The 27,695-nt window shown below is 35.0% G+C and overlaps 1 protein-coding gene across 9 annotated transcripts in view; it reads left to right on the top strand.

The window, feature by feature from the left end:
* Positions 1–27,695, top strand: part of ATP6AP1L (ATPase H+ transporting accessory protein 1 like) — a 38,182-nt gene that overhangs the window by 4,893 nt on the left and 5,594 nt on the right. For 7 of the 9 annotated variants that reach the window (XM_036225855.1, XM_036225854.1, XM_016123266.2 and 4 more), the window contains 5 exons: positions 16,020–16,060; positions 16,313–16,374; positions 17,859–18,094; positions 22,952–23,002; positions 25,350–25,590. In XM_036225855.1, coding sequence (XP_036081748.1) covers positions 16,020–16,060; positions 16,313–16,374; positions 17,859–18,094; positions 22,952–23,002; positions 25,350–25,590 — 631 coding nt within the window. Of the gene's footprint in view, positions 1–6,220; positions 9,146–16,019; positions 16,061–16,312; positions 16,375–17,858; positions 18,095–22,951; positions 23,003–25,349; positions 25,591–27,695 lie in introns of those variants that run through there. The other 2 variants (XM_036225858.1, XM_016123240.2) reach the window with 2 other exon arrangements.

Here is a 27,695-nt window from a genome sequence, read left to right as displayed (position 1 = left end):
TTTGATTGCTACAGGTAAGAAAAGGAAGAATAAAAGGATTTATGGTTGATTTTTGGAGCTTTAAGCTTTTTTAATTTCCTGATAAAGAATTAATTTGGAGCTTGAAAGGACTCTTGGACTGTAAATTTTCTAAAAGGACCCCCTAAAAGAAGGCTGCCATGGTTGACGAGTAGTGAGCCAGTGGGAAAATAGAGGAAGGAGAAGTTAGAGAGGTGGACAGGGCCAGCTCATGCCCAACCTATAGGCCAGGATAAGGAGTTTGGATTTCATTATGAATGTGATGAGAAGCCATTGGAGGGCTTCAAGTAAGAGAGTGATGAGGTCTGATCTACATTAAAAAAAAAAATCCCTGTGCCTGCTATGGAAGGGTGCTAGAGAAAGAAAAGAGAGGATTCAAGTTATCTGAGGAGGGGATAACTTGCAATAGCATAGATGTGAGATCGTCAGTAGTAGCATTGGAGACAGAGAGATGTCATAAAATTCAAAGTATAATATGGAGTTAGATTATGATGGAAATAGTCAAGTTATTGACATCATAATCACCACCATTACCACTACCTCTAACTGGTATGATGAGTACTATTTAAGTATTGGGCATAGGACTTCACATGCATAATTTCTTTTAATCCTCAAAACGACTCCTATATGGTAGTGCTATTATTAAACTCATTTTACAAAGAGAAAATTGAGGCTTAAAATATTAACTTGCTTACCCAGAACATATTTGTTGATTTTCAGATTAGTTATAAAGCAGAACTTGGATTTATAAGGAGTTTAAGGAAAAAAATTTTAATGAATGTTAAATAAATAAGGCACAAAATTGATGGACAATAATTTGCTGGCAAAACACCAGGAAAACTAAGGAGGTTAGTTGTTAAGATTAAAGTATTCCTATTTTAATTTGCAGCCTGATATATCCATGGGTTATTAGAGGTATATGAAAACCAATAGATCTTTTGTCACCAAAGAATCCTGCTTGATAATTCTTAAAATGTTGGAGGAGTGGGGGTAGGAAGAAGATTCCCCCTTTCCTAGTATCTTCTTCTAAGTCACGGAGTTAAATTACTGTAACTCTGCTAGTTTACTCATTCCAAGCCAGGCGAGGAGTGAAATCTGTGGTAAATTTAGGAAAAATAGTCTAGGCATGTTCAGCTCTTCCTTTTCTCCTTTTGGGGACCCAGCTTGCCCACACAGCACACGTTTCTCCTGTTTCTTCTGGGGCAGCCTTCCCATCTCTCTTGAGAGTCCATTGCTGCTAGGATAGTCTGCCATGTCCATCTTCTGGGGATTTTGCTCCCAAACTAAATTTTGCCCTCCATCCAGGCCTTTCACAGTAATAAGGGTGGTGTTCGCATCTCCACTTGTCTTACCCCTTTGTTTTACTTCTGTTGATTTAGCACTCAGATGGGGCAGTAGGGTATTATTTGACTTCTCTCAGAGCAATCCTGACCCCCCCACCCCCACCCCCAACTAAGAAGGAATGGTGTTCATAAATTAGATCAGTTGATGAGGAGATTTAGGTCAAGGGTGATGCAAATTCTTTGTACTGTATGGGAGAGAAGTCAGCTTTTGAGGAAGAACATCCAAAGGTTTTAACAATGTTGGCAATTGCTATTGGAGCATTTAGAATAGTTACCAATGATTCCTAGTGCTTTAACTATAAAAATTAAAGAGTTAGTTGCTATGGAAATGTGACAAGTTAAAATAACAGCTATAAGTGAGAAAAAGCATCAGTAAAAGTAAGGCCAATAATTATATGGTCTGTATAACTACTAGTGATGAATGTTGAGTGCTTCATTTTATCTGATTAAATTATTAAACACACTTTTTACTCTATCCAAAATAAATAAGATCTCTTAATCCTCTCAATGTACCTACTTTTTTGGTACAGTGATTATTGCCTCTCATATCTATTCCAAAGTGGAACTAAAGAAATATCTATGCAGTGCCATATAATCTTACTAATATTCAGTCCTGATCTTTAAAATTTTGTTATTATAATTAAACCTCTGTGTAGTATCTAGGGAGACTTGACAATGCTGTTTTTGGATGCCTTTGGTGAAGATCCTGGGAGTTCTCATTTTAATATGCAAATAAAAATTATTCTCCTGATGTTCTCTAATTTTGGTGATGACCAAACAAAAGAAAATAGGCTTCTGTTTCAGTAGGGACATTTGAGTTTTAAGAAATGAAAGGTAATTTTTTTTCACTAGGAAAAGAAAGACTTTTATTCTCTCAATGGAATATTAAGTTTTAGAATCTCATTCTCTGGAGAGGTTTAAGAATCTGGTAGACAGACCAGATCAGTGCTGTCTGAGTTCAGTGGAGATTAATTGATCTTTGGTGATGGGGAATGGCTGGAGGTCAGTCTTTCGGCCTTTGCATTCCACAGTAAAATGAAAATCACTGGGATTATTTCTAGATTATTTAAAGATAATATGTAAATTATCATAATATATAAATTTTAAAACTGTAAAAGTAAATGTGAAAATTTTTGATTATACTAGTAAGACTTTATTGCTTAAAGAACTTTAAATATAGTAAAACAAGATATTTAAATTGAAAGAAAAAGAACAAGAGAAAAAGAAGGATGAAGAAATAGAGGAAGAGACGAAGAAAAGAAGTGAGGGGTTATAGACAGGAATAATTTTTCTACTGATTTAAACCATTACTTTATGATCTTGTTGTTTTTAGCAGTCATTACTGATTATGAAGATAACCCAAGAGAATGAATCTGCAATTAGTTTATAGATATGATCATTTTTCATATATGGAATAATGTGCACACATGGCTATGAATTTTAAAACTTACTTAGGTTTTAAGTTAAAATTTCCAAATTTGTGTTAATGATTTAGCAAACGACATCTTGGATTTTTGCTGAGCAGTTGTATACAATTCTCCCTTTCAGACTGAGTGTGCTGATTGTTATTTTTCCAAAGAATCCATTTTGCTCAATTTACAGATGATGGCCTAAACTATAGGGCAACATCAGATAGCACATATTCTCAATACGAGTTTTATTTTAGTGAATTGTAACTCTGATTCCTATCTTTGTCAAGGTGGGGGCCCTAGTGAGAGCATTTTTGAGAGTGGTAGAGGCCTTTTTCTTCCTAGGACCCATGTCTATTAGGGTCTTCCTGACCCTCAAACCTCCCTTCCTAGTCTATGCCTCTATTAATTACACTATATTTAGAATCCATTCCAATAAAAGTTCTTTTGCATTACAAGGAATAGAAACCCATTTCAAGTTGTGTTAAGAAAAAAGCCAAGTTATTGGAAGGGCATTGGGATAACTCGTAGACCTCAGTAGCAAGAGTTGCATACTGACTTCATGAAGCAAAGGCCAGTGGTTTGCTGGGTGAAACATCCCAAAAGTGTTTACACCAGCAATTATGTGTTCACATTTCTGCACATCGTTGGGCTGGGAGCTTATTGGGGGTGAGGACTGAATCTTTTTTACCTTGTATTCCTGGCATCTAGCACCTGCAATCAATGTTTGTCTAATGGACAGATTTATGGAAGAGCAAACTGTCTTTGTTTAGCTTTAGAGCCAAGAATGTAAATATGTGCTCCTAATTTGACATATTATCCATCTTCTAAGAAGTTGAAGGAGAATTTAAAATAAGAAACATTAACATTTAAATTAAAAGTGCCTATAAGTATTTCATTTACTAACCTGGTTCTAATCAACTCAGAAGATGATTTGATGAAAATTGGTATAAATCATGGTAGCAGTTAGGGTCTGAACTTGATAAAGAGTCTGCATTAGTCTAGATTCTTCAGAGAAAAAGAACCAATAGGAGATATTCATTCACTCATTCATTATAGGAATTAGCTCATGCTGTTATGGAGGCTGAGAACTCCCAAGATCTGCAGTCAGCAAGCTGGAGACCCAGGAGAGCTGATAATGTAGTTCTAGTCCTAGTCTGAGTCTCACGGCTGGAGAAGACTGACATCCTTGCTCCAGGACAGGTAGATAAAGTGAAATCTCCCTTACTCCATCTTTTTGTTCTATTTAAACTTTCAGTGGACTGAATGAGGCCCAGTCACATTAGAGAGTGCAATCTGCTTTACTCAGTCTACTGATTCAGATGTTAATCTCATTTGGAAATATCCTCAGAGACATAAGCAGAATAATATTGAACCAAATATCTGGCCACCTGGTGCCTCAGTCAAGTTAAAACGTATTAACCATCACAGAGCCATACCCCTCCACAAGGAAGAAGTACATATTATGGTATTTTGCTAATGAACTGATAGAACTTAGATTTTATCCATTTACATTTTCAAACTACCGAATTTGATGGAGCACTTGAATTAGTTGATTTTTCTAGTTACAGTTGTCAAACATTCAGGCCCTGGGAGTCACAACCATGTGGCATAAAGTAAAGATTATTTATGTGACCTTTTTTGATAGGTTTATTCATTATCCTGTACTTTTTATTGAGCACCATCTTGGACCAGCAGCATCTTATGCTCTAGGTGTATAGCAGTTACTTAGACACAGTCCCTGCCCTCATGGAGCAGGGCTTATGGTGAGGAAACACATTATAAATTCATAGCAAGAAAAATAAATGTTTCAGTACAACTGGTGACATATGTTATGATGAGGGTGAACAGGATGCAGGGAGAGGTAGGGGGTGTAAGGTGATCCCCACAGAGGGAGCAATATGTGTAGAGGCACTGAGATGCAAAAAAGTTTGGCATGTGATGAGTATCGAGAAGCTGAGTGCAGACCAGTGTGCTGGAGTATAGTGGGAAAGAGGCCTGTGTAAAATGAGGTGAGAGGACCACGTCATGCAGGGCTTTGTAGGAGGTAGATGGATTTGGACTTTGAATCTGTGCAAAGACTGTTATAATTGTTTTGAACATCTGACATGTGATTTTCAGTCTGAGAGCATTTGGATGAATAGGGTCTGTGGTCTGGCAAATGCTAAATACTTCTTAAGGCAAGAGTAGAATTATATTAGATCCATTATTCCCCCCATGAGAACATAATTTCATATTGTCATATATGATTATGTGAAGATAGATTTTGATATTCAAATTTTCAGATAATATTTCATTTAGTAATATATAATAAATAAGAAAATGGAGCAAACCCAAGCTATATCCGGTTAAAAAGAAGGCAGCATGAATGTACAGCTTCTTGTTCTCTCATGGAGACTGTTGAATTTTTTTGCATTTGCTTGTGTATTTTCTTGTGAGTAAGTCACTAACTATTCTTTGTTCCAAAATATCTTTAGAATGTTTGTATAGTGAACAACTTTGAAAGGCAGAAATAGTGTCTTCCTCTATAGCAAACGACAGGTGAAACTGAGGGTTTCTCTCCTGAAATGAAACCCACTGCTCAGCCATCTGAACATGCAGGTACAATGCCAGTCAGGTGATACCCTACTGCTTTGCAGCCAACAAGTTATCACATTAGCATATTTTGTCACTGCTCTTCTCTTCCAAAGTCACAGGATGAGTTATTCTCAGATAATCACATCTCAACTGTGACTTCTATTCTAAAATACATGTGTGAAACCTACTAGCTACTAATTATTCTGCCTTAAATATTTTTAACCAAGTGGGAAAAATTTCAACAACAGAAAGAATGCTATATTGAAATTTTAGGATCAAATCATAAAATACATTAAAATGATACTTTAATTTCAGATAAAAGTTTTATATATATATATGTGTGTGTGCCTGAAAATATAACTGAAGCATGTTTCCATGAAAGATTATTGTATGATAAGCACTAAAGGACTAACACTAAGGTTTCTAGTGTTCACAGAACTATTATTATTACAGATGGGATCAGCTTGGGCTTGGGCTCTAACCCTCTCCTGACCAAGGATTTGAGGAGCAATGCGATCAAACACTGCTGTTGCTACCATGAAGGATCATTGCTCTGACAGCTGGAGGAGATAGATGTTCTATATTTGCACCGTTTAGTACAGCAGCCGCAAGCCACATGTGGTTACTAAGCACTTGAAATTTTGGTTAGTCCAAATTGAGATAGGTATAAATGCAAATTGTACACTAGATTTCAGACTTAGGGCATAAAAAGAAAGTAAATAGCTCATTAATAATTTTTTTAATTAATTATATTTGAAATAGTATTTCAGAGGTATTAGGTTAAATAAAATATATTATTAAAACTAATTTCGCCTGTTTACTTTTACTTCTTCAGTGTGTCTCTACAAATTTTAAATTATATATGTAGCTCTCTTGACATTTCTGTTGAACAATGCTGTTACAGATCCTTGCTACTCACAGGACGGTCCTCAGGCCAGCAGCATCGGCATCATCTGGAAACTTGTTAGAGACAAAGAACTCATGCTCCATCCCAGTTCTTTTAAATCAGAATTCACATTTTAACAAAACTTCATGTGATTTGTATACACATTAAAATTTGAGTAGTAGAAAGTCCCTAAGACTAGGATTGTCAGATTTAGCAAATAATTACAAGATGTCCAGTTAAATTTGGATTCAGATAAGCAACAAATGATTATTTAGTATAACATGCCTCAAATATTGCATGGGACATATTTATTATTACATTTTTTGTCATTTATTAGAAATTCAAATTTAACTGGGTATTCTGTATTTTATTTGGCAATCCTGCTTAAGACTAAACTCCTTTCGACTTGTCTTGCTACTTGAAATTCACAGAATCAGGAAAAGGACAGAAAACTAAAAGGAAAGGTGAAGGGTATAAGTTGGGTGAAGTGAAGGAACAGAAAAGAAAAGGAAATAAGATGGGAAGTGGGAATGAGGTGGGACGTGGAAAGCCACACTGATGGCAATGACCTTTTTATTTTATAATTTTTATTAGTAACTTTTTTATTTCTGCATTCCCCCAGGTCCCTCAGTTATTTCCTCTAATCTCCCCTTCTCATTTTCTATAGGGCTCCCGAGAGTCATGTTCGAAGATGGTGTGTATGTGCGCATGCATGTGTATGTGTGTGTAAAGTGGATGGTGAGGAAGGGATTTCCTCAGGGTCAAGTCCTCAGCCTTTCTATAATCCATCATCTGTGAAATGTCACTTATAAATATCACCTTTCAGCTACCTGTACTTTGCCTTTAAAGAGATCAAGGTTCTTAAGTGTCAAAAAAAACACTGACACTCATTTTGGAGGATTATCTTTATTGTGGCACCTTAATCATATTTTTTTTGTGTGTAAAACAACTTTTAGGGATTTTGTTGTTGTTTGTTGTTTTGTGTTTTTTTTTTTTTCAAACTTTTTAGGTGGGAGATAGTGGTATTAGAGGCTGGCAAGGAAGGAATAACAATAGATGTTCTTTATTTAACCATGCATTGAAGGAAGAAAAAGGCATTCATCTCTGACAGTTATTTAAAATTTTATTTTATTACGGTAAGAACACTTAACATGAGATCCATCCTCTCAACAAAATTTGAAGTCTTCAATAAAGTATTGTTGACTATAGGTACAATCTTGTACACCAGATCTCTAGAATTTATTAATCTTGCTTAACTGAAAATTTATGGCTGTTGATTAGCAACTTCCTGTTTGTTCCTTCTCCCCAGCTCCTGGCAATCACCATTCCACTCTGTGATTCTATGGTTTGCTTATTTTAGATACCTCATGTAAATAGAATCATGTAGTATTTGTGACTGGCTTTTTTCACTTAGCATAATATCCTCAAGTTTCATCCACGTTGTCATATACTGCAGAATTCTACCCCCTGCCTGCCTTTTAAAGTTATTATTTCATCGTATGTATATATCACATATTCTTTGTTCATTTCATCTATCAACAGACCCTAAGGTGATTTCTACATCTTGGCTATTGTGCTGCAGTGAACATGGGAATGCTAATATCTCTTTGAGATCTTGATTTCAATTCTTTTGGATTACTACTTATAAGTATAATTGTTGGATTTTTTTGCTGTGCAGAGCTTTTTAGTTTGATATAGTCTTGGCATCTGTTTTTGCTTTAATTGCCTGTGCTTTGATGTCATATCCCCCAAATTATTATGAAATTATTCTAGACCAATGTCATAAAGCTTTTCCCATGCTTTCCTCTAGGTTTTAAGTGTTTAATCTATTTTGAGCTGATGTTTTATGTAAGATAAGGGTCGAATATCTTTTTTTTTTTTTTTTTGCATATGGATATCCAGTTTTTCCAGCACCATTTGCTGAAGAGGCTGTCCTTTCTCCATTATGTGTTCTTTATATGGCACGTTTATTGAAGATCAGTTAACTATATATGTGTGCATTTATTCCTAGGGTCTCTATTCTATTCTATTGGACTGTGTCTGTCTTTATGCCCGTACTGTGCTGTTTTAATTATTCTAGCTTTGTAATGTATTTTAAAATGCCTCCAACTTTGTTGTTCTTTCTCAAGATAGCTTTGGCTATCCAGGGCCTCATTTAATCTTTGCAGCAATTCTTTAAGTTAAGTACTTTGTCACCACTCTGCAGATGAGTAAACTAGACTCAGGAGGAAAAGCAGCTTGCCTAATATCCGGTAGCTAGTCAGGGTTGGAGCTGGGAATGCACTTGGATGCTGTCTTACTCCAAAGCCGGTGCTCTTTACTATTACTCACATTTCTCATCAAACAAGAAGTCATGAACGCAGCAGAAAACTGTGAACTAGGACACATATGTAAAATTAGGCAAGTTTCAGGATTTTTACTCATTTATTCACCTGAAAAATATATGTAATAATGTATACTTCTTGGATTTTTTAGGAGGGGAATTTAACAGCTTGTAAGAGTTAGAGTTCAGGATAATGCCAATTTCTGAAAAAAGCTTAATTGGCAGATTTTCTGTAAAAATCTGCTCCCTAGTTACCTTTCATTGAGATGAAAAATCAAACCTAAGGAGACCCATTGGTTTCACTCTATACTCTAAATTAAGTAGTTTTAGCCCCTCCCTCAATCTTCCCTCCAACATTGTACATCTTAGGAAAGCTGCCTTTTTATTGGTTAAATATGTTGTCAGTCACATGGCATGCAAAGTACCGCCTCTACTCTGTTTGCATTTATGAATTAACAGATGTGCTCGGTTTGAAGAAACGGATTCATTTCTTGATGGGAAGAAAAATCTTGTTTAGCTTTTCACTTATTTTTTTATGTATGGGATTTTCAGTAACTTTGGACCAGATACTTGCCAGGAAGAATGTAAGGTGAGTAATTGCGTATCTTTTAATGCAGTGCATCTGAGAACTTCAGTGCAAGTGTGAAATTCGGTGGTTCTGTAATTTCTTTATGTTGTTGCATAGCAACATTTGTTTATAATTCAAAATGGATATACTAGATTAGATCATTCAGTAGTTACTAAAGTCATTGAACTAGAGTTTATAAATAAGAGATAAAAAAAGTAGTCTTTGTTATAAGAGGGAAGAGTGATTTGTTCAAAATACCCAAGAAATATTTGTATTATGTACCAAAATATGTATCCATGAGAAAATGACTCAAATCGGTGTTCAGGTTTCTTTTGTACTTAAATGTTCATTTCACAGTTTCTCCTGCTATTATTATGTGAGAAGAGAGTAAGGAAAAATTTTTAAAACCTCAGAAAGATATAACCTATTCTCTGAAGAAAAAGTTGTTAAATCATTTTAACTGTTAGCAAACGGTAATTGTGTGGAGTACATACTATTTAAAATTAACAAGCAAAATTTCTATTTTCATTTTCTTTGTCCTTTGGCTTTATTCCATACCTTATAAGGGAACATATAGAGATTTATGAATAAGTTGTAATATTTAGAATCTGAATAGCAATGAACTTATGTCATAGCTCCTAATTACTCATTATATGCAGTCCCGACAAAGGCATCAGAGAATTTAGTGTGGTGGTGACAAGGAGAATGATCTACCAAAACTTGTGTTAAAGAATACTTAAGTTACCAGGTGATAAAAACTATAAGCACAGGCATTTTTTATTTGTTTTCTCTTATTGTTTCCAAATCAATTGGTGTTTTCTTTCAGGTTCACTTTCTAATAATAAGTGACCTATATGTCTTAGATGATTAAAGCTTAGCAATGTTTCCTCACCTGGTTTATACAGAATGACTAATTTGTATATTATTACACTGGTTAAATGTACACTAAGAACCGTAAAACTCTCATTTCTCTTTTTGAGAGAAGGGACCCTAGAAATCACATAAACCGTTGATCATTTGAATATAATAATATGGCATATTAATTCATTATGAAGGAAACAGCAGTTGCTGTTTGTTTATGTTCTTTCAAATCATGGATCTGAAATCAAAAATATCTTTCAACTCTGTGGGTCAATTCAAGATTCTTAAAGATGAGTGTATTATAAGCTTGATACATTATAAGTTTCCTAGCTTAGAGAGAGTAGGGGTCACCACTCTTCCTGTACATATTCCTTCCTCAATTTGGGTTTATGCTTAAACAAAAAGGAAATCTTTTTCCTCTCATCTAGCATCCTGTGTGATCTCTCATTTCCACCTCCCTTTCAGTTTGTTCATTAGTTTGTGAGTTCAATTATGGATGTAGCACATACATTTTTAATACCTGGTACATTTAAATAGCTGGGCACTTTGCTGTTTGCTGGACCCACAATTGGGAGCAAAACAGGTACAGTCTCTGCCTTCATGGAGCTTTAAGTCTAGTTTGGGAGAGCTCATTAATGAACAATATTATTACAAATAAACTGTGAAACATGCTATGAAAGAAAAGTATGGGAGGCTATGAGTGCACATAATAGGGGGATCTGAACTAGTTTGAATAGTTAGGGACAGTGTTCCTGAGGAGGTGATGTTTGATCTGTGGTCTGGAGGATATGGAGGAAAAACCTAGGAGGCAGGGGTGAAGAGGAGGATGGAGAACATTTCAGGTGGAGGGAACAGCAGGAGCTAACTAAAACAGAGGAGGGAAGAAGGGAACTTAAAGCATTCAGGGAGCTGAACTAAGGAATGCTAGTGTGCTGGAGCAGAAAGGGGAAGAAGTGAAATGAGCTGAGCACAGCTAGCAGGCTGAGGTCTTTTAAGGGCCTTGTAGGCCATGGTGGGAGTGTTATCTTCCAGTGATGGAGCTGCTTTACCTTCATATTCACGAAGGCATACCTGGGAGACTCACGGTGGAACACGTGGTAAATCAAAAATATGTCACCAGCCACTATAAGCCTAAGGCTTTAGATTAATTTTCAGGTATTGCAGAGATCCTTTTTACTGGTAAAGGATCTGAATATTTCAGTGACAGTGTAGGTTTAATTATGTTTAAGCCTGTCTTTCTCAGTTCGTTCACACAGATAATTTTAACCAGATAATTTTTTTAGTTCCTACTTTAGTCTGGAGATTATGTAGTGATGCAAAAATGCATACACATTTTATTTTTGGTTGAGATTATAGCTTCCTATAAAACCTTATTAATTCAGGCTTATGGGTGTGGGCAAGGCCTGTCTAAGTTAGAGTTTATTTGAAAAAATATAGCAGCATTATTGTATGTTCATGACCACAGAGTCATTGAAATGAAAATACCCTGTGTTGTCTACTAAAAGTTTCTCATTAGTAGACACATGGAAATTTTTAATTAGTGGAGCAAGTCTCAAGCTAAGCATATTAACGATATGGTAGTTCATTCATTCATTCATTCATTCATATATTTTTATTCAGTAAACATTTATTAAACTATCTTACTAAATATTTCCAAATGACTCAATAAATTTTTATCTTATTTAGGTAAAATATATCTATAATTTTCTTTTTCATTTATTAAGACATTTTAAAATTGAATACTTTATTCTGTATCATGAAATACGATTTTTGAATAAAGTTCAAGTCAAAGAAATTTTAAAAATCTATTTGTGGATGGTGATATTAGAAAGCTTGAAGCTCCTCAAGAAGTATCATCTGGGCATTAGTATGTCTTTCACATGTTCAGTTAGTTACTTTTTAACTTGCACTACAGAGTTTGAAGTTTAGGTAGGTAGAGCTCTTTTGGCTAAAGCATATCTCTCTTGTACTTACATGATTACTTTGATCGGAGCCTCACTTTTGCTGCTTAGGAAATTAAATTTCATGGTACTCTGAGGACTAATTCATGCTCATCCTACTCAGATTTAGTATAAAATCTGAATGCTAATTTATAAAATTTTAAAGGAAAGCATCTTTTAAAAAGAATAAATTAGAAAAATGTATCAAAGTAATGCATGTACATGGTTTTAAAAAATCAAATTATACTAAGGCACATAATAAATTATAGAAAAAATTGTCTCCTGTTCAGTCAGCTTTTCTCTAGTAACAAACACCTTTAATATTCCAGAATCTTATGACCTCAAATATTTATTTCTCAAATGTTACATGTTGATAGCTACAGATGGACTGCTGTTCAAGTCCTGCTTTAGCTCTGTGCCCAATGTCTTCTATTCCAAGACCCATACTAAAAGAACTATTTGGACATGCCATTATCGTAACAGAGAGAGGCAAGAAGTGGCAGACATATGCAGACATATGCAACTCCTCTTAAAGTTTCTGCAGAACTAGCACTCTGTTGCTTTCACTCATATTCCATTGGCCAAACCAAGACACTTAGCCAAGTATGATGATGGGGTAGGAAATATTCTCTACCTGTAGGGAGGTGCTGAAAGGTTTATGGCCAGGAGTGAGGTATATACATCTCTGGGATAATTTCCAGGTGGTCGGGAACAATCATACAATCCACCACAACTGCCATATATTTAAATAATATGTGCAGGCGATTTAAATAATATACATAGATTATTACTCAATTTATACATTTTAGACAATGTCTAACAACTTCCTTTTATTATCGACAAAGGTTCTGTCTCTAACACTGCCATCACCTTTCTTTCTTTCATCCTCTTCCCCTCGCTATAGTTATAGTACTACTTTCAGTTAAATCTGTGCTTGCATCATTGTGACTATGCATATATTGTTCACTGATAAGCCAGTTAGTATACTATAATTGTTTCTTTTTTTATACAGCTCTTTACTCATAAGTTAAAAATTGCTGTTTTTCACTTGAAATATTTAAAATACGCACATTCTGTATTCTTTTCACAAGTCCCTTCATCTAATATGTAATGTAGTCTCTCAAATCCTCTTTTTACGTAGAAATCTCTCTCTAGTTTTCCCTTCTTTAGGTCCCTTTTTTTCTCTGGCTTCAGTCTGGATTGATTCTCTCTAGGTCTGATGTGCAATAGTCATCCTTTTTTTTTTTTTTTCTTTTTTTCTTCTGAGTTAGAGCCACTGTTTATTAGAGCCTATACTTTCCTCTTTCTTGGTTTTCTCCTTTACTTTCCTGGAGCACATCCTCCATTAGCTTCCTGTGAAAGAGTGCAAGATACATTTTCTGAAGCCTGGCATGATTCTTGTTTTTTATTTCTGGAATCTAATAGGACATTTTCTTTGTCCCAGACATCAAAATTTTACAAGTACCTTATCTCACATGTATCAACTCAAAATGGATCACAGAGCTAAATGTAAAAGCTAATACTTGGATATTTCTATATGAAACAAGAGAAAATCTTTGTGATGTTATATTAAGAAAATATTTTTTAGACACAAAAAACATAGACAATAAAAAAAAATTAGACTTTATAGAAATTAAAACTTTTGGTTTTTGAAAGTCACCATTAAAATTTTAAAAAAAGACATAATATGGAAGAAAACATTTTTAATGCATATATCTGACATAGGACTTGAATCCAAAGAACTCTTTCAACTCAATAATAAGAAGACAATGAATTTAGTTAAAAATTGACAAAAAATTCAAACAGACACTTCACAAAAGAAAATATATTAATAGTCATAGGCATAAGAAAAGAAGCCCAATATTGTTAATCATCAGGGAAATAGAAATTAAAACTACAATGAGATAGCAACCCATACCCATTAGAATGGCTAAACTTAAAGAGACTACCAAATGTTTCAAGAATGTGGAGCCACAGAAAATCTCATACACTGAAATTTATTGTCAGGTTTTTTTTTTTTTTTTTTAATAAAATTAAACTTGTATTGTATGACAGCCATTCTGCTTCTGGATATTCACTCAAAAGGAACAAAAACATATTCCACAGAAACCCATGTACACAGAAGTTCTTATATCTTTATTTGTAGTGGCCTCAAACTAGAAGCATCATAAATTTTCATCAGTGGGTGCATGTACAAACAAAATTTGGTATATCCATACACTGAAATTTTTCTTAGTACTAAAAAGGATTGAACTATTGATACATGTAACAATATTAATGAATTTCAGTTATTAAGAAAAAGAAGCCAAGCACTGAAGAATATGTTATATGATCTTATTTATAATTCTAGAAAATGAAAACTAATCTAAAGTGACAGAAAGCAAGTCCATAGTTGCCCGTGGCTGAGGGTGGAGGGAACATCTCTCCACATTAAAAGTGCATGGGGAAATTTGTGGGACGTAGATATTCTGTACCTTTATTGTGGCAGTGTGTCATGGGCATATGCATATGCCCAGACTCATCGAATTCTACACATTGAATGGATGCAACTTATTCTCCTTAAAGTATACCTCAATAAAGTTGATAATGTGAAAAAATAATTTTATGCATGCATGTACTTATTAACAGGAGCTGGTAGACATGGTTACCAATTTGTCATCTTCAGAAATTCTCAGTAGATAATAAGATTGTGTTACAAAGTGAATGGTGCGTTTAATTTGTAACTGGTTCCATATAATTACTTATAAAGCACTTTATTATGATGTAGATTTAATAACTAGCTAAAATTGTTTTGCATAGAGATCATGATATATGTATTTCTCTAATTTTAAAAATGTTGAGTTTATATGATAGCAATACATATAGTCTTAGGAATCTCTAAGTATAAACTTTGATCTTCATTCTCATCTACTATAGATACAACTTAGGAAAATTTTAAAATATACAATAAACTAAAAATTGTTATGACATTTTTGACATTGGAGATTAAAACAACTGACATAATATTTTATGTTAGAAGAATTATTAATACTTTATAGATATAATTGGGCTGCTATTTTAAAGTCTTTATTTTTTAGAAATATATACCTAAGTGATATAATTTCTGATATTTTCTTCAAAATATACCAAAGAGGGGAAGTGAGCTAATAGGTGAAACAAGGTTGATTATGACTTGATAATTGCTAAAGCTAGATAATGAGGACAGATACTTGGGGAGGGTGGTTTATTTTTCTGTTTATATATGTTTATAGTATTTCATGATAAAAAGATGTTCGTATCTTCTAACTCAGCAATTTCATCTCTAGGAATTTACCTAAGGAACTTCTCAGAGTTATGAACAAACAGTGCACAATAATGTTCAATGTAGTATTAATTGTAAACATCTTAGATATTTAATAGGAATTTGATTAAATAAATTCATACATTTGAGTGATACGATACTACATAGAATTCAAAATTATGTCACGTAAATGTGTAATAACATGGGAAAATATTTAAGATATGTTTTTAAGTAAAAATATTCAATTTCCAAAACAGAATGTTTATAAAAATCTCTTTTAAATTTTACAAAAAGGAAATTATATGTGGTGTGTGTGTGTGTGTGTGTGTGTGTGTGTGTGTATAGGGTGAAACACTGTAAGGATATATATTATAATTTATATCTTCATAATTTTTAGAAATATCTTTTTGGCAATTGAGTCTGTCTTTTTAATGAAATAGGTTGAATATTTTTGCTTTAATATCTTAACAATACAATGTATTATACAATTTAATTGTAAAATTTTATTTCCTTGAAGAACATATATTACTTTTTAAGTCAGAAATTCACTATTAAAAAATGGGTAGTTTTCAGTGGACTAGTTGTTACCAGAGGGGAGGAGGGAGGAGGACTTAAATGGGAGAAAAAAATTTAAATCATTTCTTCAATTAAAATAAATAAATAATAAAAACAAAAACAAAAGAAAGTGGATTGTTTTGACAGGCTAAAGTTCTACTCTGAGATGTAATAAATTGAAATATATTTCTTAAAACTTCATGTGATCTGAAATGTAGATATTTTTCAGCATCTTTAATTTCATTTTTTCTTGTTTCAGCTCTCGAACATCTTTAAGTAAAGAAGTGGTTATAAAGAGTGGTAAGACCTGTAATTGCTCTTATGATTCCTTGCGGGGTTGAGGAAGGGTTTTGTCTGTGATGGCCTTCCCTGAACACTGGTGCTTGCATCAGGAGTTTCCCATGTGAAGATCTCTTAAACTAGTGTATTCTAAATTATGAGCCAAGAGAGACTCAAGTCTGGCGTATTTCACAGTCCTTAGGATATTATTGTCACTGAATTATATTAATCAATGACATTTAGTCTTTGTACTCATGTCATTTTTTTTGACAGATCACAAGAATAATGGAAATATGAAAACAGTAGAGAATTTTACAACAATACCAATTGCTCAGGTATGAATATGTTAGGAAACTAGATTGTATCTTTTAAAAGTTTTAAACACATTTCAATCAGGTCAGAGCCACTGTGAAAATAGTAATAATTCTATTAATAAATAAAATTCCCACTTGAATTTAGATGGGGAAGTATGTTATGGTAATCTTATAGTTGAGAAAAAAAACTAAAGTTTAACTTGCTCTTGTATATTTTCATTACAATGTTAAGTTTTACTTTTGTTGCTTTCCAGACAGGATCACTTGAGTACCAGTTTATCTTTGGTTACTGGCAAGCTTGGATTGCCTCTGCTTGTTAAATTTCTCTTTTATCTGTATTTAGGCTGGAGTAATTGATGTGGAATAGTTAATCTAGATAAGTGGGTCTTCTTTCCCATATAGACCTTTTTCTGTGACCTCCGGAGTCAGATACTGAAGTGCATTGTCTTAGGCTTCCTGGAAATCAGCAAAGGCTTCTCAGATGTAGAACATGTTAGAATATCTTGCTAGTTTATGTATATTAAATGATCTGGAGCTTCACTGTCCAGGGTAGTAGCCACTAGCCACATGCGGCTACTTAAATTTAAATTCAAATGAAACAATATTCAGTAAAATTAAAAGTTAAACTCCTTAGTTGCACTGGCCTCATTCCCAGAGCATGATTGCTACATACAGTCAGTGGCTACTGTATCAGACAGTACAGGTATAGAACATACCCAATATTGCTGAATATTCTATTGGACATTAATGGTCTGGAGAATTATGCTTGATTTCTAAAAACCTGCTTTCTTTGTTTAGTATATTGCTTTAAGTCTTGCATTATTTGAGGTCTTATGATATTATTTTCTGATGAGATTACTGCCATTAGTTTAATGCCATGGTGAACTTTTAAAAATGTAATAAACTTATTTTTTTGAGCAGTTTAGGTTTCTGGAAAAAAAAATAACAAAAAGTACAGATGTTTCCCTTAAACCCCCTTAATCTCTCCCCTCTCCAATTTCTCCTGTATTTAACATCCTGCATTAGTGTGGTACATTTGTTAAAATTGATGAACCAATATTGATATGTTATCATTAACTGAAGTCCATAGTTTACATTAGGATTCACTCTTCATGTTGAACATTTAATGGGTTTTAATTAATATATGATGATATCTGTCTACCATTACAATATTATACAGAATAGTGCTGTGCTCCACCTATCTATCTATCCTCTCTTCCTCCCCCAGCACAATGACTTTTTAAAGTCTATATTGATAATGTTATTTGCAAAGTTGTTGTTGTTGTTGTTGTTGTTTTTTTTCAATTTGGTGCTTTGTGGAACTGGGTTCTTGTACCTTTCAGGTGTACCCATCATATTAAACTTGTTAATATGGACTTTGGAGCTAGAGAGAAATCAGAGTTTCAACAGATCGTGAATTAGTCCTTTTACTTACTGTGACTTTACAGCCTTTTGTGCCATAGAAACTAATTTATCTCTTAAATTTTGTTTATTTGGTTATTCAGGCCCTCCTCTATAATCCGAGTGGACAAAAGCATTTAGAAAAAGAAACTTGGAATACATTCAGCCATCATAGCCTGCTTAATGTCTCCGTGGATGGAAACCCCTGTATTCTCTTCTGGGCCAAAAGAATAACAATTAAATTTAAGAACCAGACCTGGCTGGACTTTACAGATGAAGCTTTTGGCCGTAAGGCAACAGTGGATGCTCGTAATTCAAATTGCAGTGAAGAAAGTGCCATGTAAGTTGACTGTTTTGCTAGAGGAAGCCGTTAGGGCAGTCGTAGTCTATTAACTGGGCAGACAGTTTTCTGTCATTTCAGAAAGAAGAAGTAGGCTCCTTTGTACATGACCCTGACACACATCTTTGAGGAAATATTTAATGTCTAAAATGAAAAAACAAGTCAAAGATTAATTTTTAAAAATTTGTTATATTTTTCCCAGCAATTTTCTTCAGAACTCTTTAGCTGATTGTTATAATACCCGGTGGAAAATCAGAGTTCTGAAGATGAAGGTTCTCAAACTCATTCTGAAAAGGAAAAGAATTCCAGGCATCAACTCCAAATGTGAGGTGTTAAACGATTTTTGTCCCACCAGAGAGGAAATTACATATCACGGAGCACAGTCGTACTTATTCTAGAGGGTGAAACAGAGATGGATAATTCTAGTCAGGGCAGATGTTTAATTCTGGGGAGTGTTCTGAAGTTTTGGAACATTGTTTGCAAATATGCAAGTGTACTTTCGAATGTCCAAATTTCAGAGATATCTTTAGGACATTTCAAAATGGTTAGAATAATAACTTTTGATTTGAGATAAGCAGATTAAACAAATACTCCCTTTGAAGAGAAAATTAATTTCAATTCCTTTCTCTGCTTTTCAGTCCAGGCAAAATTTTTTGCTTGTATTTGTTTTGGTCCGGCGGGGAGGAAGTCTGGCATGTCCCACTACTTTCTATAAACCTCCTTGCTTTCAACATTTGCTGGTATAATGGGGGCTTTTCGAAGATTCTGTTCTGGCTTGATATAGATGGACAGAATGCTTTGTATAAACTATAATGTGTGTGTGTATGTGTTTTCTTTTTATATTTATATCCTTTGGCTGGAAACACTTTTTTATTCCTGAACTTCTCATTTAAAAATTCTTGATGATGAATAAAAATGAATTATATTAATATAAACATACAAGTTATATTACAAGTCTTGGTATCCTGTTATTCAGAATATATATCTCTTGTGAGGGAATTAGAGAATTGTAATCATAAGCATCCAGAGTCCTCCCAGATTTGTTTATTCTGTTAGAGCTAGACTATCAAAGAGATCCAGCCCTGCTAAGAGCTCAGGACTTTTTCCTCAGGCTCTAATTAATTCCCTACAGGGCACTTTATTTGTGGTAGGCTTTGCAGAGAGAGGCTGATTGCCTGGGGATTGTCTTGCCTGTCCATGGCTGACTGACCCTCCTTGATTTCATTTATCCTGACTCCAGGGTATTTGCGGGGAAAATCAGGAGACCACATCTTTTGGCTGGGCTTTAGAAACCTTGATAATCATTGAAAACCTAGAGACAGAACAAATGAAGACTTGGCTTCTAGGCCTAGTTCTGCCAGTGAGCTCTGTGACTTTACAGGCTAGAGCCACAGTAGGATCATCATCTGTGAGACGGCAGTTTCTATAATTGTAATTAACAGGCCTTGAGTGCCTACAATGGGCCAGTACTTCACAGGCACAATGTCTGTTATTCCTCACAACACTATTGTGAATAAGTCTCTGAGTGACAGATACTATATTATTATTCATGCTCTAGGTGAGGAAGTCAAGGCTTATAGAGGTTAGAAAATTTGCTAAGATCATACTTGTATGGTAATAGAGCCGATGTCTAAAACATCTTTAGCAATGACATTTTACCTCCTCTCTCTTGGCCCTATGTCATAGGGTTGTGAAAATCAAATAAAGAAATGCATGCATGAGAACTTGAGAACTTACCAAGTGCTACTCAGAGTGATAGATTACCTTCCTAACATACCAATGATAACTAGGGTGAATTAGTGTCTAGTTACCTGGTGGAGAGGCTTAGGGAAGCTTTGGTTTTCACAATGCACACATTAATGGTTGGATGGGATCTGACTTTTTTCTTCTTGGTTGCAGTTCTAGTTTTCTACTGAGGGCAAGAACTGAGTGTGTAGCATCAGCTTCCTGGAGTCCTGCTCAGGCGAGTGTGCTAGGCATCCTGGAGAGCCCACCCACAGCGATGAGTGGGAGGCTTCCCAGAATGTGAGGCATTCAAGGACCAGCTGCTGAGACTGAGTGTCCTTGATTCCTGAGAATGGTACAGACTAGTGAAATGTCTTTGTTGCTCTGGCCAGGAAGTCTGATGGTCTCAAGAACCAGAAAGGTTGTCGCTGAAAGGAGAAACACAAGCAAACCCATGTAAGGTCAAAAGCACAGATTAAAAAAAGATGACCATGTTTTAGCACTTGGAAACAAAATGTTGAGAGAAAGGCAAATTGTTGGCAGACAGATTTGCTACGGAAGTCTTTTAAATACCGAAAGCCCTACAAATAGACCATAATCCTAGCATCTGTCTGTATTTTGAATTTAGGCAATAATAGTCTCAAGAATTCAAAATCCATTTTGAACATGGGTGGGTAGGGTGCTTGGAATAGTGGAAGAAGCTCCTTTTTGAGTGACTTACTAGGTTGTATTTCTCCTTTATGTTTCCAGTTTATGGTGCAGTGTCTGGCACTTAAAAGGTTCTCAGTGAAAGATCGTTCAGTTTGCTTTGTTGAAATCAGGCCTCATGTTCTTTATTCTGCAGTGAGCATGTTAACAACTTTCACTGAAATCAGGGAAGCTGGAGAAAGTTCTTGGAGCATTGGAAACATAGAGACTGAAGTTCATTTTAATAAAATAAACTTCTATTGACATTTACAGTGTTTTTCGATAAGTGGAACCAAATTAATGAGGTTATATATGTGTGGTATTTTTTCAAACTTGTAATTGGATATATTATAACTACTCTTGCCTTGTTGATTTTATAATGTATACTGAGGTGTTATATAACTCTTATACATAATATTTTCATAGCATTGTCATCCTTTGTGAATTTAATTTTTTTACATTTTATCATTTTAGTTATTTAGCTTTTTATCACTCTTATTTTTAACCTTATTGAAATATAAATGAAATATACTAAACAGCACATATTTAAAGTGTACAATCTGATCAGTTTTGACATATGTGTACACCCATGAAACCATCACCACAATCAAGACAACAAACATTTAATCAATCTCAAAGGCTTCCTTGTGCCCTCCTGTCCACCATTGCTCCTGCCACTCCCACCTCTCCAGGATACCACTGATCTGCTTTCTATCATTATAGCTAAGTTCGTATTTTATAAAATTTTATATAAATATAATCATATAATGTATAGTCTTTGGTTTGGCTTCTTTAACTTTAGCAAAATGATTTCAATATTCTATGTTGTTGCATATATCAAAAGTACATTCCTTTTTATTGTCTAGTAGTAAGTGCGCCATTATATGCATATATCATAACTTATTTATCCATTCATCTCTTGATGGAAATTTGTTTTTTCCCCCAAATTTTATATAAGTTTCCAAATAAAGTTGCTATAAACATTCATGTACAAGTCTTAGTAGGAGCACATATTTTCACTTTTAGATAAATACCTAGGAGTGGAATAGCTGGAATATATAGTATGTGTATGTTTAGCTTTTTAATAAACTGCCAAAGTGTTTTTTAAAGTGGTTGTACCATTTACTTTCCTACCAGCATTGTATGAGAGTTCCACTTGCTTCACATCCTCACTAACACTTGGTATGGTCAGTGTAGTACTGTTTATGTTTCTGCATGGTTAGTTATTTCTGAATACGTTTTACTGGGACCTGGGTTAAAAGATTAGCCTTGGAGTTAGTAAAAGATTTCCCTCCTCAGAGGAATGTGTTAACATGTCAAGGAATAATGAGTTTAGGATCATGGAGACATTTGTATGTTAAGGTTTCTGTGAAGACAGGCTCTTTAGAAAGATTATTGCATTAGGTAGCTTTGATTAACCTAGTGTTTCTCACGTTTAACCTTAGAAAGCTCCTTAGAGAAGTTCATTTACATATTATGGTATTAGACTGCAGCCATTCGTTTCCTTTATGGTGAACTATTTGCACCCATCTAAAGGCTAGTAAAACCTTTCTGCTTACATTCCGAGGTAGGTACCCAGGATTCTTACCTTTTATCTTTCCAAGGAAAATTTTGACACTAAGGAAACAAATATTTCTCTTTACTCAGGAGGTAATGGGGTGGGGGGACTGCCGTCTCTTTCCTATAAATTCGTAGATTCATAATTTTGGTGTTCTTCACCTGTATTACAAACCTCAGCATGTGCAGGATGACGTGTGGCTCTCATTATGTTACCAGGGGGAAGAGTTGAGTTAAAAGGGAACCAACTTGGTTATTGCTATGAGGAAATTGTGTATTAACTTTCCAGAAAATGTCAGTAAATATATTTATATTTATATTTATTTATATATATATATAAGCTTAAGAGTAGGCATATAGAAATGTTTTAATCATTCTGATTACTAATGGTATCTTATAATGGTTTTATTTTGTTTTCCTGATGACTAATGATGCTGAACTTCTTTTCATGTACTTATTGCCTATTTGTATATCTTCCTTTGTAAAGTGCCTGTCTTCTGAGCATTTTTAAGTTAGGTCGTTTTCTTATTATTGAGGTATTAATGTTACTTTTCCTATTTCAGATACAAGTTCATTATATATGTGTGTGTGTGTTGTATTTTTTGCCATTCTGTGGCTTGCCTTTTTTGTTTTCTTAACAGTGTCTTCTGAAGAACAAACTTTTTTTTAAATTTAATAAAGTACAAATTATCATTTTTTATATACTTGTGTATTTTCAAGAAACCATTGCCAATCCAAGATTACAAAACTGTTCTTCTATGTTTCTTCTATAAGTTTTGTAGTTTTAATTGTTATATTTAGGACAATGATCCATTTTGAGGTAATTTTTATATTGTGAAGTAAAGATTATTCCTAATGTGAAAGACTGTATTGTTTTTGTTTTCTTAGGTTGTCTCTGAAGTTAAATGATGCTGAAAATCCCACAGGTCTTGATATAAGGTAGGTATGGATACCACTTTGTAAGGGCAAGTATCAAGGGCCAGCTATGTTCTAAGCACTGACATGTGAAATGTCACATCTACCTAATAACACTGAAAAGTCAGTGGTGTTATGTGATGGGATTCTATAGTAATGCTTTCTTTAGTTTTTACTAAAGCATCTCTAGTTTCCTTAATTAGGGACCTGGAGAACACATGAACACAAGAATAAAATATATTCTTGTGAGCAAAGAATAAAATATATTTAAATAAAATATATTTAAAGCTCCAAGGGCTGAGGCTCTAGTTTGAAGTTATTTTCTGTATAGTTCCTTACAGTGAATCACACATCATTTAATGATAATGAAAAAGTGTCTGTTAGCTGTATTCCCCAGCAGACAGTCAACGCAGGCCTACATTTTTCTGTGTTTATGTATGAAAGGATACATCTGCCAACAGTGGTTTATGCAAGCATTTAGGAACTGCTCAGAAGAAGGGAGAAGACGGCAGTTTGAAGGCATTAAAATTTTTTATAACAAAAATATAATGTATCTTTCCTATAAGACCAGCCTTTTAGCGGTGGTAGCAGCTGTGTCTTTATAACCAACAAAATGTGTTAGGGCAGTCTTTCCTAAGCTCTGTGAAATGCTTCTGCTCTGTGAAGATTGCCCAGAAGAGGCATTCTGTGGGTGTGGTCAAATATGGCTGAGAAAGGCTACACACCATGTGCTCCTTTTGGAGATTCACAGTATTAATTTGTATGTTAAGGTTTCTGTGAAGACAGGCTCTTTAGAAAGATTATTGCATTAGGTAGCTTTGATTAACCTAGTGTTTCTCACATTTAACCTTAGAAAGCTCTCTCCTCAGAATGTTTATCTGGGACACTAATGTTTCACTGATCATAATTGGGAAAATGTATGCCATCACCTTTCAGAGAAACTTTATAAGAAAAATAGATTCCCACAACATTACCAAACACATATACATATATGTTTCATATAGAAATGGGGAATATTTTTTATTCAAATCATACTTTTTCTCCCAAAGGAAAATAGCTTTATGATGATTTTTTCTGATGATAAAGGCATATGGCAGACACCGTCAGTACCCCATCTATATCCTCTTGGGCATTTCCATTTGGGAGCACTATAGTCCACCAACTCAACTTTTAATTGCTAGTCTGTCTTCCTTTAAAAATTTTTTGCTGTCCAAAGAGGCCCACTGCCTCCCGTCCCTACCCCAGCAGTTCTCAACCAGTGACTGAGAGAGGTATTAAGTACCCCAGCTCCCTCACCCTCAGATGAGGTAACTCAGAGAGGCCTGTGTTCCACTCTGGCCTGCAGGGTTCCCCATGGACGTTAAGCCCCATTTGTCTGCAGTGGAAACTCACTTAATAACATGTCCTTTTTGGCTGCCTTCCATTCTTTTATAATTTCTCTTTATTCTACATATTTTGAAAGATAAATTCTCAAATAAATTTGGGATCACCTTCCAAAAATACTTGTGTTCGCATCCTTGTCTCAGGGTCTGCTTCTGTAGGATCCCAAACTAAGACAGGGTAATACATGTCCATTGATAACAGAAAAATCAGAAAATATTGAGCTTTGAAGAAAAAGAAAATTAAAATTACTTATAATCCAACCACTATTTGTAATCACTATTAACATTTCGTCTCTTTCCTTCCAGAATATTTTTCTATGGAGTCATACTTTTTTTTTTTTAAGTGAGAAAAATGATCATGGCATATGTACCATATAATGTTTTTATACCTGGAGAGTATTTCATTCCAAAATGACTAAGAATAAGAGCTCTGGCCTTCAGATTGGATTCAAAGCCCAGCTCCAATATTTACTCTTTGAATGAACTTGTGCAAGTTGTTTATTTAACTTCTCTGTTTCTTAGATTCTTCATCTGCAAAATGAGGCTAATAATAACATCTATCTCATGTTGGTGTTAGTGGAGATTAAATAAAATACACATAGAAAACATAGACGGGTGCTCAACACATAGTAAAAGCTAGTACTATTGTTTTGACCGTTATTTAGCTAATTCTATAGTGATACCCGTTTAATTTTTTCTCAGTTGTTTTGCAATAATAAAATCAAGTGTTGATTCTAAAACAGAAAAAAAGCCAAGCTCTTTTTCCTTTTGTATAAATAGTATTGCTCACTTTGGGGGGCCTGCCTTGTCATTTGCTTACCTTCGCCCTCGCAGGAAGCTTGCTCAGAACCAGGAAAGTGAAAGGCTCTCCTCGGGCCCGTTCTACTACCTGACAAAAGAGGGCGCGATTGCACTGTTCATAGCCAATGTCCTGTGTCAGCAAATGTAGAAGTGCTCCAGGGATAATACTATTTTATAATCATTTTCAGATTCACCCTTATCAGTTACAACAAGTTGTCCATGCAGAGCTGGTTTAGTTTGCACCGAGTCGAGATTATTTTTAATAATTCAGTCCAAGCAACTTTTAATGCAACTGGCATATACGCTCCATCGAGTTATTCCTACCACTGCCAGCGCGTCAGCAGCCTGCCACGGTATGATGCTCTCTTGTTGCCCAGTGACTTGGATGATCTGTCAAGCCTGTGGGAGATCACTTTTGTTGATTTCCAGGTAATAAACTAAAACATATGCTTCTGTGTGTTTGGTGCCAAAGAAACACTGTGTTTATTTGAAAACACCTGAAACTGAAACATAGATGTTTAAAGAAAAAAGAGGACTGGATACCTTTAAAATAATATCGAAACTTTTTTTCTTTATCCTCCAAGGTATGAAATGGAATAGGATAGGGCATTTCCTTTCCCTGTGTACCTCCTACCCCTCTTGCTATTTTACAGTCAGGTTCATGCAGTCACTAATAATTACTGGGGAGGAATGCCAGCAGTCTAAGCCAGAGTGAAGCTGTGGCCTGAAGCCTGGTGACTGACACTTCCTGGAGAGAGAGGCCCTTCTAGGGAAAGGAATTATCAGACAATTATTTTATTTCCTTTAGGGAGTGAAGCAGTGATCCTATCAGGGAAGATAAGAAGTACATCTGTAGCGTGAATGACAGCTTTGGCAGTTAGCATAGGAAAGGAACTGTCAGCCATGGAGTCAAAAATATCTCAAAGATCCTCTTGAAAGTATTTGGGAAAGGCATGAGGGCATAAGAGGGTACTTTTCACCACCAGAATCTCAGGCTGAGAGACATTTGTCAAGTTCCTCTGTCTTGTTTACTTGTGAAAAAAATGTTAACTCGTTTTTCTAACTCACTGAAATGGCACACAGGGTTCTCCTTTCTATGAGCATTTTCTGATCTTTCCCATCTATAAATGGAAATTCATATGCGTGTGTGTATTTATTTATGTATATTTATATATACTTCTCCCACCCCCTAACTTGGAGAGGTGTGGTGTTGATGAAAGGCAGTTTGGGGTATGGAAAGAATTAGCATTTTAGAGCCCAGCAGACTTGGTTTCAAATTACTTCTCAGCCACCTGGGAAAGGTATTTTTTTCACCTTTTCAATTTTCAATTTCTGACCTATCTTTATGGATGTAAAGAATTCATGGCCTAAAATGTGCAGCAACAACAGGACTGTGTCAGGCATGGATTAGCAATAGCTGCTACTTATGAGTCCCCTCTTATGTGTCTGCACTGTTATAGTTATTTTATATATTTGTCTTCAGAATGTATTGTAATGCCGCAAGATAGCTATTATCTCTGTTTTCCAAATCAGGTAACTGAAGCTTTAATGATTACATAATTCTCAAAATGATATAACTGGTAAATGATAGAGGCAGAATTTGAATTCTGGACTGTCTAGCTCCAGTGACACTTTAATATATATGTATATATCTTGCCCCTTAAAAAGAGAAGTAGGCAGAAAGGCCAATGAGGAGGTAATAATGAAAACAAAGAATAATTCACACACAGTCTCACCCAATTAGAACAGAGGTATTGACTGGTTTATGCCTCCTCTTTATCCCAGAAATGACTTAACAGTGACTTGTAGACACACAACAAGAAACATAACTTTGCAAAATGGGCAAAGATGTGAGGGCTAAAAAAACACAAAGGCAGAAAAGTTCAGTTAGGGTCACTGGTGCGGTTGGTACACAAAACCCCAAGACCATCTGTCTGCCTTGGGTGGAGGTGGCTCAGTAATTTGGCTCTGAAGCTTTGGAGCAATCAGCATAAGAAAGAGTCACGCAATTACATGTTCATGGGGTCCATAAGACTACTGAAAATTTGCTTGTGAGAAGTATATCCCTCCCTAGTGTTATGTCACATGTGCCAACATTTTAGACAATGGCCTTAGAGTGAGCACAGCATTGAGTGTCAGAGGTGGGCCTTGTTAAAATACCCTTAATGGAAGCAGATGGCAGAATGCAAGCTCCATCCAAGGGAGAAGTAATGGTGGTTGGGGGTTGTGTACGAAAAGCTACATCCCACATATACAGCTTTGCTGATCTGGCTTATTCTAGAAATAAAGCATAGAGTGATGCAACATGTATGGCAGACTCAGATGCCTTGTGTAGACCAGCTGAAGACTGGCAAAGTGTAGCCAGCATCACCAGGAGCATATTTTATTCAATTCCATCCAATTTTTACTTGGTAGGAATGAAAAGTCAGTGTTGCTAGATCTTCTGACTTTGTAGTAGAAGCTAGAAATCTGAATTCTTGTGGGAAATTTTCAGGGCTTTCAGAACTCTAGGCCCAACAAAACTCACCTGTGGG

The sequence above is a fragment of the Rousettus aegyptiacus genome, unplaced genomic scaffold (assembly GCF_014176215.1).
Source record: "Rousettus aegyptiacus isolate mRouAeg1 unplaced genomic scaffold, mRouAeg1.p scaffold_m13_p_8, whole genome shotgun sequence".
NCBI classification, from domain to species: domain Eukaryota; kingdom Metazoa; phylum Chordata; class Mammalia; order Chiroptera; family Pteropodidae; genus Rousettus; species Rousettus aegyptiacus.
The sequence above is the reverse complement of the archived record's forward strand: the minus strand, read 5'-3'. Positions and strand labels throughout refer to the sequence as shown.